This window comes from Xenopus laevis, chromosome 2L (assembly GCF_017654675.1).
Source record: "Xenopus laevis strain J_2021 chromosome 2L, Xenopus_laevis_v10.1, whole genome shotgun sequence".
Lineage (NCBI taxonomy): Eukaryota > Metazoa > Chordata > Amphibia > Anura > Pipidae > Xenopus > Xenopus laevis.
This window is the reverse complement of record NC_054373.1, coordinates 221,387-235,258: the sequence shown is the minus strand read 5'-3', so window position 1 is coordinate 235,258 and position 13,872 is coordinate 221,387. Positions and strand designations below refer to the sequence as shown.

Genomic DNA, 13,872 nt, shown 5'->3' with positions numbered 1-13,872 from the left:
TGGGGAGAAACACTCAGAACCTCAAGTTGAATTCATATAAAATAATTTGAACTGTCCTTCTTTTGGCCCAAGGTGCCTGACCTACTGCTACTCCATTACCACATGGTCCTGATGATAAAAGGGTTCTGAGGTCTCCTGGTCCTTCCGGACGTCTCTCCTCCCCTGGAATTTGGCTCCGTAGATCCAGTTTTACAATAGATCATTAACGCTAGGGGTAATATTATTAGGGGTAATTAGATGTATCCACACAATGTTCTCTGTAGGAGGCGGTGGCATCAAGTGCTGCACCCATGGGTTACCCGGTGCCAGTGAGTAGGACCAACTTCTGATGATGTTACATCCAGTCCGGCATTCACATCATACTTTGGTGGAACTGTCAGAATCTCAAACACCGGTCTGGATCAAGTAAATCTGCCCCATGTCATTCATATTCTTTATTTGTCCAGGGGTGGGTTAAATAAATCCAGCGCACAGCACCCAACAAACGTTCTTTATTTACATACAAGGAAGAAACACAACTACTTGTCCCAACTGAATATTGAATGTTCTTTTAAACACAAAGACCAGAGTCTGGTATTAGGACAGTCCCATTCTATGGGGGACAAGACTCATATAACTGGGCCGCAGGACATCAGACACGGGTGCAACTAAAGGTGCAGGGGGACAATTCCTTCGTATAAAGAAACAAACGGGGAAACGAGGGGTGCATGGGACAGACAGGAGACAACTCTAATCTTGAGCTAATGTTAAGAAGCAGCCTCTTGAGTCAGGTTTTTGGGTTGGAGTTGCAGGTAGTACCTTTCCTCCTATGGTCTGTGGGCTCCAGTTGTGTCTCCTGTCTCTGTATGTACCCCCCCCCCCCATTACACTGTGCATAACATGGAGCCTACACATTGATTGTAATAAATAACTTTAATGAGGTTGGAGAAACAATGGCACAGTTAGTGTAGGAGATACAGAGATATGGAATCCCTTTCAAGTTTGGTACCAATTGCCTGGGTAAACCAATGAAATGGCCTAGAACTAAATTAAAGCAGATTATTGCCCCCATAAAGGACAAGCAACAGACATGATAACATTTCCATTTCATCTGAATCTACAGTATATCAAATGAAGGGAGGGCTGATCTCATCGACACCAGTCTAATACAACAGAATACAGAATCTTATGTGAAGTAAAATGCCAGACTAGTCGGTGTGAACAAGGGTGATGAGTTGGGAGGCTGATGGGATGAGTGATGTCACTATAAGTCAAGTTAGGAGGCTGAGTGAGTGATGTCACTATCAGTCAAGTTGGAAGGCTGGTTGTATAAGTCACTATGAGAGACTCTAGGAGCCATTGGATGGGCAGCAAGACGAGAAGAAGAGTTCGAGAATTAGGAATGGAGGAAGCGATTGAAGGCATTGTAGGCAGATTCTAAATCGAAGAGCATTTGCCGCACTTGAGAATCATCCAGTTCATCAGAGGCCGACATACTGCTGAGCTTCTGTAACCTGAACATGGGGAGACAGAGGGGTGCTGTCACTTATCTCTGCTTTCTTTCCCTCAAGCTCCAGGAACTGACTCTCAGCCATTATCAGCCACTCTGAGCCCAATGTTTCTTGGCCCTTCCCCTATGGCAGTGTTGATATCTTCCCCTTTAAGGTACAGGCCAGAGGGTGTGGCTTGTTGTTTGGGGGACAGACTGACATGCACACAGCAGAGATAGCCCCCTAAAGTTACCCTAGTATTGATACTCCCCTGTACAAAGCACAATTCAGCAGGAACAGCCCCCTAAGAGAGATACCATATAACTAGCCTAGTTACAGAGTTCCTCCCCTATACTAAGCACAATTAAAGGAGTACTGGGAACAACACTGGGACTGGAAATTGGGTGGAGCCATGTGGAAATAGTAAGATCAGGGAATCTAGGACAGGGAGCTGCAGAAAAGAGTGGGACTGGTACTTACCACTGACTCACTTTCTCCCGTCCCTCAAAATCCGGTGGGAGGTGGCTCATCCTATTCATGGTCTCCATTAGCTCCCGCAAATCCGGCTGGATCTGAAGAAAGATTGTATATAAAGAGAGCTCCGACTCTCAGGGGCCACAAACATACAAGAACTCAATGGCCTCCTTCCTACCAAGACCCACACTGGAACCCTCTCTGCACCCATGAGGACTCTGGTACCCTCCCATTTAGCCTGGCACACTCCCCTTCCTACCCGGATCTACACTGGCACCCTCCCCTTAATACCCGGATCCACACTGGCACCCTCCCCTTAATACCTGGATCCACACTGGCACCCTCCCCTTAATACCCGGATCCACAGTGTCACCCTCCCCTTAATACCCGGGTCTACACTGGCACCCTCCCCTTAATACCCGGATCCACAGTGGCACCCTCCCCTTAATACCCGGATCCACAGTGGCACCCTCCCCTTAATACCCGGATCTACACTGGCACCCTCCCTTAATACCCGGATCCACAGTGGCACTCTCCCCTTAATACCCGGATCCACACTGGCACCCTCAGTAGCAGCCCACTAAGCAGGGCACCTCAGGCCACACATGTGGGCAGGGGCAGTACCTCGTCCATGGCTCTGATCTCCAGGCGCAGTTTGTCCATGACAGTGATGAAGAGCTGGATAGAGAAAGGGAACAGTTAGAGTGGTCTATGCTGCCCCCTGATGGATTCTGTTCTCAAGTCTTGGTCTCAACTACCCTGGCCTTAAGGCAGAGCCCTCTGATTGGCTGGAAGAGCAGATCTTTGGGATTGTTTTGATTTCTCTATGCTCTCCCATGATCCCTTGTACTCCCAACTCCTTCATATCGTTCCCATGTACCAGTCCAACGCCGTGATTTCTTTGTTGTGGCCTCAGAATACATGGAAATTGTTTAAAATAAACTTTGTCTTTCCCCTCAGTTGGTCTCTGGTACCCGAAGATTAGGACTTCCCCAGTGTCTCTGTGCCCCTATCCCTCTGCTCATTACGTAACTGCCCCCCACTTTCCCAACCCCCCCCCCCATGCCTATTTATACCCCAGTACAGCCAGAGCCACTTACAGACACAATGTCAGCGATGCAGCGGTTCAGATTCCCTTTATCATCTTTTATGGTGATTGGTCGATCCTCCTTAATCCTTTCCATGGCCAGAGGGCAGTCAAGCTACAGAGAATTAAACACAGGAATGGGAATGTATCCTTCTCACAGGTACAAGCAGGCAGTGCGGGGAGTTGCAGGGAGTAGAGAACATTTCACAGCATATCAGCCTTTCACTAGAACTTTTATTTTTCCTTCAGATTATTTTAATGAGCACATAATCATTTGCCTTATGTTTTATATGCCCCAACCCCTCCATAAACTTCCAGGATTTACTCTTCCTAAACTGCCACTCCCTGTATCTGGCCTCAAGCTTCCTATTGTGTTATAATCCCCCAACAAGAATCATGGTCCTGCAGCCTTATATCGGACTCTCAGTTCTGCTACAGTTCTACTAACCTAAGCGCACAGACCCCATAAAATTATGGCAACATAGGTATTCCCTGTACTAAGCACAATTCAGCAGGAACAGTCCCTAAGTTTGCTCATAGTCTGTACAGAGAGATCCCATAAAACTATGGCACATAGGTATTCCCTGTACTAAGCACAATTCAGCAGGAACAGTCCCCTAAGTTTGCTCATAGTCTGTACAGAGAGATCCCATAAAACTATGGCAGCATAGGTATTCCCCTGTACTAAGCACAATTCAGCAGGAACAGCCCCTAAGTTTGCTCATAGTCTGTACAGAGAGATCCCATAAAACTATGGCACATAGGTATTCCCCTGTACTAAGCACAATTCAGCAGGAACAGCCCCTAAGTTTGCTCATAGTCTGTACAGAGAGATCCCATAAAACTATGGCAGTATAGGTATTCCCTGTACTAAGCACAATTCAGCAGGAACAGCCCCTAAGTTTGCTCATAGTCTGTACAGAGAGATCCCATAAAATTATGGCACATAGGTATTCCCTGTACTAAGCACAATTCAGCAGGAACAGCCCCCTAAATTTGCACATAGTCTGTACAGAGAGATCCCATAAAACTATGGCAGCATAGGTATTCCCCTGTACTAAGCACAATTCAGCAGGAACAGTCCCTTAGTTTGCTCATAGTCTGTACAGAGAGATCCCATAAAACTATGGCAGCTTCGGTATTCCCTGTACTAAGCACAATTCAGCAGGAACAGCCCCCTAAATTTGCTCATAGTCTGTACAGAGATCCCATAAAACTATGGCAGCATAGGTATTCCCTGTACTAAGCACAATTCAGCAGGAACAGCCCCCTAAATTTGCTCATAGTCTGTACAGAGATCCCATAAAACTATGGCAGCATAGGTATTCCCTGTACTAAGCACAATTCAGCAGGAACAGTCCCTAAGTTTGCTCATAGTCTGTACAGAGAGATCCCATAAAACTATGGCAGCATAGGTATTCCCTGTACTAAGCACAATTCAGCAGGAACAGTCCCTAAGTTTGCTCATAGTCTATACAGAGAGATCCCATAAAACTATGGCAGCATAGGTATTCCCTGTACTAAGCACAATTCAGCAGGAACAGCCCCTAAGTTTGCTCATAGTCTGTACAGAGAGATCCCATAAAACTATGGTACATAGGTATTCCCTGTACTAAGCACAATTCAGCAGGAACAGCCCCCTAAATTTGCTCATAGTCTGTACAGAGATCCCATAAAACTATGGCAGCATAGGTATCCCCTGTACTAAGCACAATTCAGCAGGAACAGTCCCTAAGTTTGCTCATAGTCTGTACAGAGAGATCCCATAAAATTATGGCAACATAGGTATTCCCTGTACTAAGCACAATTAAGCAGGAACAGCCCGTAAGTTTGCTCATAGTCTGTACAGAGATCCCATTAAAGTATGGCAGCATAGGTATTCCTCTGTTCTAAGCACAATTCAGCAGGAACAGCCCGACTGTATATGGTGTTCAAAGTTTGAATGTTTAAAGGTACATGCACACATGGACTGACATGAGCAATTGGCCTAAGAATAAGGTGGCCCACTGCAATGAGCATATGATTGGCACAGAGGCTTATAAAGCAGCTTATAGGGCTCACCCGGTATTTCCGGCAGAAATCATCAATGGATCCAACCTCAGCCCCCTGCACCTGTTTGAAGGCAGCTTTGTACTGGACCAGAAGGCGAGAGCAGGCTGCTGTGTATCTGGGGCAGAACAAGGGTTAAATACACATGTGTTTCTACAGACACCCATCAGCTCTCAATGACTGAATCCATCATGGAACCATGGAGAGAAGTGGTTAAAGGAAGGGCAACAGAGAACGAGAGGGGCAATGAGAGTGAGAGGCATATGAGAGAGAGTAGATATGGGGTATATCAGGAGAAGAGAGGGAAGAGAAGGGGTGGGAGTAAAAGAGAAATATACAGGAGGGGTTTTAGAGAAACACAATGTTCCTGGTACCCCAATCCTCTCCTTCATACTCACTCGCTGGGGGAGACACAGTCCTTGATGTACGCCTTCTCTAGGGCCTGCAGGGTCTTCACAACTGCAAACAGTTCTGCCATGTTATCATACCTACGTATTAGAAAACAGCTCAATGCACACGCAGCATAATAATATGTGGGATACAGGGGGAAAAGTCACTTCTGCTTCTGTAGCAATGTCATAGTGTGCACTGATAGGGTAGCATGGGGATCTGGAGGTAAAAATAAAAGAAAAACCTGCAGCCTTGTGCCTTTATATGGTCACAGAACAACCCCTCAGTGACTTCTAATATCCTTATCATTTACAGTAGGGGGTACATTATCCCTTATAATATATGAGTGATACTCAGAGTTCCCTGTATAACTCAGCCTGCAGCCTTGTGTCTTTATATGGTCACAGAACAACCCCTCAGTGACTTCTAATATCCTTATCATTTACAGTAGGGGGTACATTATCCCTTATAATACATGAGTGATACTCAGAGTTCCCTGTATAACTCAGCCTGTAGCCTTGTGCCTTTATATGGTCACAGAACAACCCCTCAGTGACTTCTAATATCCTTATCATTTACAGTAGGGGGTACATTATCCCTTATAATACATGAGTGATACTCAGAGTTCCCTGTATAACTCAGCCTGTAGCCTTGTGCCTTTATATGGTCACAGAACAACCCCTCAGTGACTTCTAATATCCTTATCATTTACAGTAGGGGGTACATTATCCCTTATAATACATGAGTGATACTCAGAGTTCCCTGTATAACTCAGCCTGCAGCCTTGTGTCTTTATATGGTCACAGAACAACCCCTCAGTGACTGCTAATATCCTTATCATTTACAGTAGGGGGTACATTATCCTTATAAAACATGAGTGATACTCAGAGTTCCCTGTATAACTCAGCCTGCAGCCTTGTGCCTTTATATGGTCACAGAACAACCCCTCAGTGACTTCTAATATCCTTATCATTTACAGTAGGGGGTACATTATCCCTTATAATACATGAGTGATACTCAGAGTTCCCTGTATAACTCAGCCTGCAGCCTTGTGCCTTTATATGGTCACAGAACAACCCCTCAGTGACTTCTAATATCCTTATCATTTACAGTAGGGGGTACATTATCCCTTATAATACATGAGTGATACTCAGAGTTCCCTGTATAACTCAGCCTGCAGCCTTGTGCCTTTATATGGTCACAGAACAACCCCTCAGTGACTTCTAATATCCTTATCATTTACAGGAGGGGGTACATTATCCCTTATAATACATGAGTGATACTCAGAGTTCCCTGTATAACTCAGCCTGCAGCCTTGTGCCTTTATATGATCACAGAACAACCCCTCAGTGACTTCTAATATCCTTATCATTTACAGTAGGGGGTACATTATCCCTTATAATACATGAGTGATACTCAGAGTTCCCTGTATAACTCAGCCTGCAGCCTTGTGTCTTTATATGGTCACAGAACAACCCCTCAGTGACTGCTAATATCCTTATAATTTACAGTAGGGGGTACATTATCCTTATAAAACATGAGTGATACTCAGAGTTCCCTGTATAACTCAGCCTGCAGCCTTGTGCCTTTATATGGTCACAGAACAACCCCTCAGTGACTTCTAATATCCTTATCATTTACAGTAGGGGGTACATTATCCCTTATAATACATGAGTGATACTCAGAGTTCCCTGTATAACTCAGCCTGCAGCCTTGTGCCTTTATATGGTCACAGAACAACCCCTCAGTGACTTCTAATATCCTTATCATTTACAGGAGGGGTACATTATCCCTTATAATACATGAGTGATACTCAGAGTTCCCTGTATAACTCAGCCTGCAGCCTTGTGCCTTTATATGATCACAGAACAACCCCTCAGTGACTTCTAATATCCTTATCATTTACAGTAGGGGGTACATTATCCCTTATAATACATGAGTGATACTCAGAGTTCCCTGTATAACTCAGCCTGCAGCCTTGTGCCTTTATATGATCACAGAACAACCCCTCAGTGACTTCTAATATCCTTATCATTTACAGTAGGGGGTATATTATTATATATATATATATATATATACACACACACACACTTTCTAAGTTATTTTAAGTGTTGCTATCATTACTGACAATGTTTTTACTATTTGGACAGGGCAATATTTGAACCTTATAAAACTTGGAGAAATAACATTACACTTACATTATCACACTGTGCTGTAAATCTAATGTAAGTATTGTTTTTCTTGATGAGAATAGTAACAATGCTTAGGAGGGAGTAAATTGATTAGTTACCTAGGACCCAAAATCACTTCCCACTGCAGCCATTGTGGCAACGTTCTGAAAGGAGAATGGAAGCACCCCCCCCCCCCTTTGTGATTAGGGGTTACTACACTTGTACATCTGTCATTATATGGAATGAGATGTGGCAATATGTATGTGGAAAAGAATAAACGTTGTGTAAGAGACACAATGATTGAGCACAAGTCAGTAACTAGCTACCTACATGCAGCCCAATGATAGAAGCATTTTAATGAGTATGGTCTACAAGCAATGGAGATTTTAAGTTTTGGATCTGATACCAAAATGGAGAGGTGGAGAAACAGGGACAAAGAATTATTCTGGAGGGAAACATTATGGTTACATAAATTAGGAGCCCTGTCCCCATCATATATATGATTTGAATCATTTTCTGTTTAAATAGTAAGGATTTTAATTCCAATTTTATTTCACTCAGTCTTTAAGTGTGTTTTATCTTTTGTAGGATGTGACAAGAATGTTTTATGGACACTAGATGGCCAAGTAGGTGGCTCTCTTAAACCAATATGACATATTATTACAATATTATAAGATCTGTATGAACATGTAATGTGTATTTACTGGTAGTAACACTAGGTGGCGCTATGTTCAGGTGTATAAAGGCCATGTGAGTAAATAATAGATTATAGATTGGTGGAGCCCATAGAAAACAGTGTAAAATGCAGGAAAATCTAAAACCAGGGGATGTAAAATTGAGGTTTTATTTATAGTGGGGTTTAGGGTATTTATGGGCAGTGCCAATGAATGCCCATTAGTATCAGTAATGATGATTCAGTACTTACTTCTCTCGTTCCCGTGCATTCTTGTACAACTTCACTTCCTTGAAAGAGAAAAAAAAACATAGAAGGTTCAGCAAGGAACGAAATGGCTTGTAGCCCCTCTTGGCTGCCCACAAGCCCTGGGTGTTTCACCCAACAGATGCCCCTGCCCTACTAATCTAATGCAGACCACTGGCCCGTCTCACCTCATACAGTTCTGGTTTATTTCCAGGAGCTGAAAGGAAAGCAGAGATATAATAATGATGAGATAATAATGACTATATAATAATGATGAGCAGAATATTTCCCAGGGAATCAGCAGTAAGTTCTCACAGTTATAGAGCCTTGATATCAGGAGACTCACCTCCAATGTTGGCTGATGCTGGAATCCCATGGAACATCCTGAGAGATCAAGGGACCTGCAGGGAAATAAAGAAATGGCTCTTGCAATGAGGCTTATGGCAGGTACTAACTGCACCCGGGGGGGGGGGGGGGTGACTATGGGCAATCACACTGCTGCTTATGGAAACACTTTAAAGGCAAATTCAACTGCAAATTAAAAAAAACCCTACTCCCTTCCCTACATAGGCCCCTCCCTCCTACTCCCGGCCTAGCTGCTCCCCCCGGGCAAATGCCGCCAACTCTTTACTTGCCCCTCGGTGCAGATTCTGTCCAGCGGAGTTCATGGCAGCCATCTTCTTCTCTTCGCTAATCTTCGGAATGAGAGCGGCGTATTAGCGCATGCACAGTTGGAGCAATCTTCTGTTTCGTGACAACTGCAAATGTGCCGAAAGTCATGGAAATTTCCGAAGCGCCGGTCTCATTCTGAAGATTAGCGAAGAGAAGAAGATGGCTGCATTTGTCAAGGAAGCTGTACATTTTTGTTTGCAAGGCCCTTGACTACATGAAAAAGGCAATGCCTCTGGAGGACCAGGTTCTTGAATAGATCTCCTTCTTAAATCCCAACACACGATTGTCCTCTACCATAGAGGAACTGCAGACGCTAATATCAAGATTCCCAAACACAGTCAGCTCCCAGGACATGGACAGGTTCTTCAAAGACTTTAGGGAGTATCAAACCAGCAGTCTTCCAGCATTTCCGAATGAGCGAATAAATGAATTCTGGAACAAATGATCCCTTGTCCAAGATCGTGTGAGTGGCCAGCCTCAGTACAGAATCCTTTGTAAACCTGCAAAGTTTATATGTCTGATTCCTCATAGCAATTCTACATGTGAGAGGTTATTTCGCACTGTCAGAAAATAATAACTGACTAGTGATGCACTGAATCCACTAGTTTGGATCCGGCCAAACCCACATTCCGCATATGCAAATTAGGGGTGGGAATGTGAAAAAAAATATACTTCCTTGTTTTGTGCCGAAAAGTCACGTGATTTCCCTCCCCATCCCTAATTTGCATATGCAAATTAGGATTTGGTTCGGCCTGGCAGAAGGATTCGGTTGAATCTGAATCCTGCTGAAAAAGGGCCTAGCAGTGAAGCAGTGAAGCAGTGACTGCTCTTGGAGAACCACATGTAGCAGAGAACCATCCTGTGCTGCTGTAGGGGCACTTCAGTTGTATCCAGCAAGGACCCATCCATTAGTGCTGTAAGTGAACCTTGAGTTGCCTCTAGCAGTGAACAACCCACTGCTGTTGTTATGGAACCTGGGTCTAGCAAGGAAACATCTGCTGCTGCGCAACACTTAAGCAATCTAAGCTTCAGTTTAGCAAGAAGCAAACAAGTGTCCACAGAACAAAGTGTACAGGTGGATGTAACCTGTGTAAGGAATCTGTAGCTGAGACTGCCAGCGAATCAGCTGATGTTTTTATTATTGACTGATTGAAAGAATACTCTGAAGAGACATTGCATTGAACACATTATGTTAAAGCTAAAAAATTAAACTGTTATGATATTTATAAACACTATTTAAAGTTTAACCATAACTGAGTTAATGGGGCTCATTTATCAACACTTGGTAAATTTGCCCATGGGCAGTTACCTATAGCAACCAATCAGTGATTTGCTTTTTAAAGCCAGCTGCAAGAAGAACAATGAATGCAGCATTCTGATTGGTTACCATGGGTTACAGTCCATGGGCAAGTTTGGCCAGTCTTGATAAATGAACCCCAAGTGTCATTTCTATTTTTGTAATGTAATTAGGGGAGCACTTAGTGAGTAGGGTTATTGGTGGCACCACAATGTGCCAATGAGAGACAGTAATCCTTCTGCCACACACTCTCATTAAATAATGGGGCCACTTTGTCTGCTATAAAAATGCTACTATACACTGTCTGTGTTTTTGTAAAATGGGTGTGCCTTTGGGGGGTGTGGCCAAAATATTCAACCAATTTGTCCCTCTTTCTTGTTCTAAAATGTTGAGAGGTATAAATATATGGCCAATCCCTGTTTGTTTAAAGGCACCAGCTGACACATGAACACGCCCCTCAGGCTATTGCTGTTCCGCAGAGGCGGGGCCCCAGTCACAGCTGCAGATTCCCAGTAGGGGAGACAGGGGCACCCCTATAGCTGTGAGTCCCGCATTCAGGAGCCAAAGGAGCAGCCCCGGTGTCTCAGGCAGATGCAAAATAACGGACAATGTACAAACATGGTATTTAAAGGGATCCTGTCATCAGAAAACATGTTTTTTCAAAACCCATCAGTTAATAGTGCTGCTCCAGCAGAATTCTGCACTGAAATCCATTTCTCAAAAGAGCAAACTGATTTTTTTATATTTAATTTTGAAATCTGACATGGAGCTAGACATTTTGTCAATTTCCCAGCTGCCCCTGGTCATGTGACTTGTGCCTGCACTTTAGGAGAGAAATGCTTTCTGGCAGGCTGTTGTTTTTCCTTCTCAATGTAACTGAATGTGTCTCAGTGGGACCTGGATTTTACTATTGAGGGTTGTTCTTAGATCTACCAGGCAGCTGTTATCTTGTGTTAGGGAGCTGCTATCTGGTTACCTTCCCATTGTTCTGTTGTTAGGCTGCTGGGAGGGAAAAGGGAGGGGGTGATATCACTCCAACTTGCAGTACAGCAGTAAAGAGTGACTGAAGTTTATCAGAGCACAAGTCACATGATTGGGGGCAGCTGGGAAATTGACAAAATGTCTAGCCACATGTCAGATTTCAAAATCAAATATAAAAAAAATCTGTTTGCTCTTTTGAGAAATGGATTTCAGTGCAGAATTCTGCTGGAGCAGCACTATTAAATGTTTTTTCTCATGACAGTATCCCTTTAACGAACCCCCGAAACGTCTCCCGGCTCTGTCTGTACCTGTCTCTAGCTCTGTGACTGGTTTCTCCGTTCCGTTCTACTCCAGAGCCAACGCCGGTACCGTCTCTCTGTTTTGCTTCAGTGTCACTTCCTGGTGAACTAATGACGTCATCTCTGAACCTGATTGGACGCCCGGGATCATCATGTGACAGGATAAGTTACGCAAATCTCAAGCACCGAAATATGACCTGATAGGTTGAACGGCTGAGGCGTCGAGGTCCGTGATTGGTTGGACAATTTCCCGCGCTGCTTTCGGAGCGCTGCTTTTCAGTGTTGTACCCAGAGCTGTGGGAGCGAGTTAGTGTGAGACACAGTGAGTATATGAGTCCCACTCCTCTAGCGACACACCCGAGTGTGAGACTGATCCTCAGCTCAACTTACCTCTCACTCTCTCTCCTGGGCCAACGGCTCATTGACTGGGGTCTAACTAAAGCTCTAGTGTCTAGTCCCTCCCACTGGAGCCACCGGAGGCTTTGATACAACCCACAGACTGTCTCTCTCTTCCCCCTGTCTCTCTCTCTTCGTCTCTCTCAGCCCCCTTCTCTCTCTCTTACCCCCTGTCTCTCTCTCTCTCTCTTACCCCCTGTCTCTCTCTCTCTCTCTCTCTCTCTTACCCTCTGTCTCTCTCTCTTACCTCCTGTCTCTCTCTCTCTCTTACCCCCCCATTCTCTCTCTCTTACCCCCTGTCTCTCTCTCTCTCTCTCTCTCTCTCTCTCTCTCTTACCCCCTGTCTCTCTCTCTCTCTCTCTCTTACCCCCTGTCTCTCTCTCTCTCTCTCTCTCTTACCCCTCGTTCTCTCTCTCTCTCTCTCTCTCTTTACCCCTGTCTCTCTCTCTCTCTCTCTCTCTCTCTCTCTCTCTCTCTCTCTACCCCCTGTCTCTCTCTCTCTCTTACCCCCTGTCTCTCTCTCTCTTCTCTCTCTCTTACCCCCTGTCTCTCTCTCTCTCTCTCTCTCTCTCTCTCTTACCCCCTGTCTCTCTCTCTCTCTCTCTCTCTCTCTCTCTCTCTCTCTCTCTCTCTCTCTCTCTCTCTTACCCCTGTCTCTCTCTCTCTCTCTCTCTCTCTTACCCCCTGTCTCTCTCTCTCTCTCCTCTCTCTCTCTCTCTCTCTCTCTTACCCCCTGTCTCTCTCTCTCTCTCTCTCTCTCTCTCCTCTCTCTCTCTCTTACCCCCTGTCTCTCTCTCTCTCTCTCTCTCTCTCTCTCTCTCTCTTACCCCCTGTCTCTCTCTCTCTCTCTCTCTCTCTCTCTCTCTCTCTGTCTCTCTCTCTCTCTCACCCCCTGCTCTCTCTCTCTCTCTCTCTCTCTCTCTTACCCCCCTGTCTCTCTCTTACCCCTGTCTCTCTCTCACCCCCTGTCTCTCTCTCACCCCCTGTCTCTCTCTCACCCCCTGTCTCTCTCTCTTACTTTATATTTTCTATATGTGACCGTGTTTCTGATATTGAAGTGTAAAGTGGCATTTTCACCTTCTGAAGCGGCAATGGGGGGGTCGCCAAACTGATCTAAATTGATACATTTAGTTGATACATTTCTTATCTTTGTCCCTGCTGAGCAGAATCCCTGAGTTTCATTCCAGGCAGCTGTTAGACTTGATACAATAGTTACTGATACTCCAGAGATGCTGCTGAGAAATGGATCAAGTAAATGTAGTGACTAAATGTAACGACTAAATGTAGCAAATTGTAACAGTTCTGATACTCCTGGATCACTGAGTTGCCAGGCTAAGAACCGAACATTCAACTTTAAACTTAAATAAAAGATGGAAAGCAATTGAAAAAAATTCTTTATTTCTGGTGAACAATCTGAAAACAACTGAACTGAAAAAAGTGTGCAGAAGGTGAACGACCCCTTTAAGCAAATGCAGCTTTCAATAGCAATTGTTTTTACTAATAACGTCAAAAACACTGACATTTGTTAATGGATGTATATTGGAAAGTTGCTTAAAATAGTTTTCTTTTATAAGGTACATTTTTATTTTGGTGTTGACTTGCCCTTTAACACCAGGTTGTCTCTAGTTTAGTATTTGTATGAAATGTAGAGTAGGTGTTACGTGCATG

The 13,872-nt window shown here is 44.4% G+C and overlaps 1 protein-coding gene across 1 annotated transcript; it reads right to left on the bottom strand.

The window, feature by feature from the left end:
* Positions 1-897: 897 nt before the first annotated feature.
* Positions 898-11,959, bottom strand: vps28.L (vacuolar protein sorting 28 homolog L homeolog). The gene is made up of 10 exons (XM_041581353.1): positions 11,818-11,959; positions 8,906-8,960; positions 8,748-8,776; positions 8,566-8,603; positions 5,478-5,567; positions 5,092-5,197; positions 3,044-3,145; positions 2,568-2,621; positions 1,950-2,041; positions 898-1,493 (listed from the first exon to the last, which is right to left on the bottom strand). The coding sequence occupies exons 2-10, from the start codon at positions 8,940-8,942 to the stop codon at positions 1,376-1,378; spliced, it is 666 nt and encodes a 221-aa protein (XP_041437287.1). The 5' UTR covers positions 8,943-8,960; positions 11,818-11,959; the 3' UTR covers positions 898-1,375.
* Positions 11,960-13,872: the final 1,913 nt, after the last annotated feature.

Excerpts from the sequence above, each read along its gene's own strand:
- vps28.L (XM_041581353.1), bottom strand. The coding sequence starts at position 8,942 with ATGTTCCATGGGATTCCAGCATCAGCCAACATTGGAG. Across the intron at positions 5,568-8,565 it reads AATGCACGGGAACGAGAGAA|GTATGATAACATGGCAGAAC; the intron begins GTAAGTACTGAA and ends TCTAATACGTAG. Across the intron at positions 5,198-5,477 it reads GACTGTGTCTCCCCCAGCGA|ATACACAGCAGCCTGCTCTC; the intron begins GTGAGTATGAAG and ends GTTCTGCCCCAG.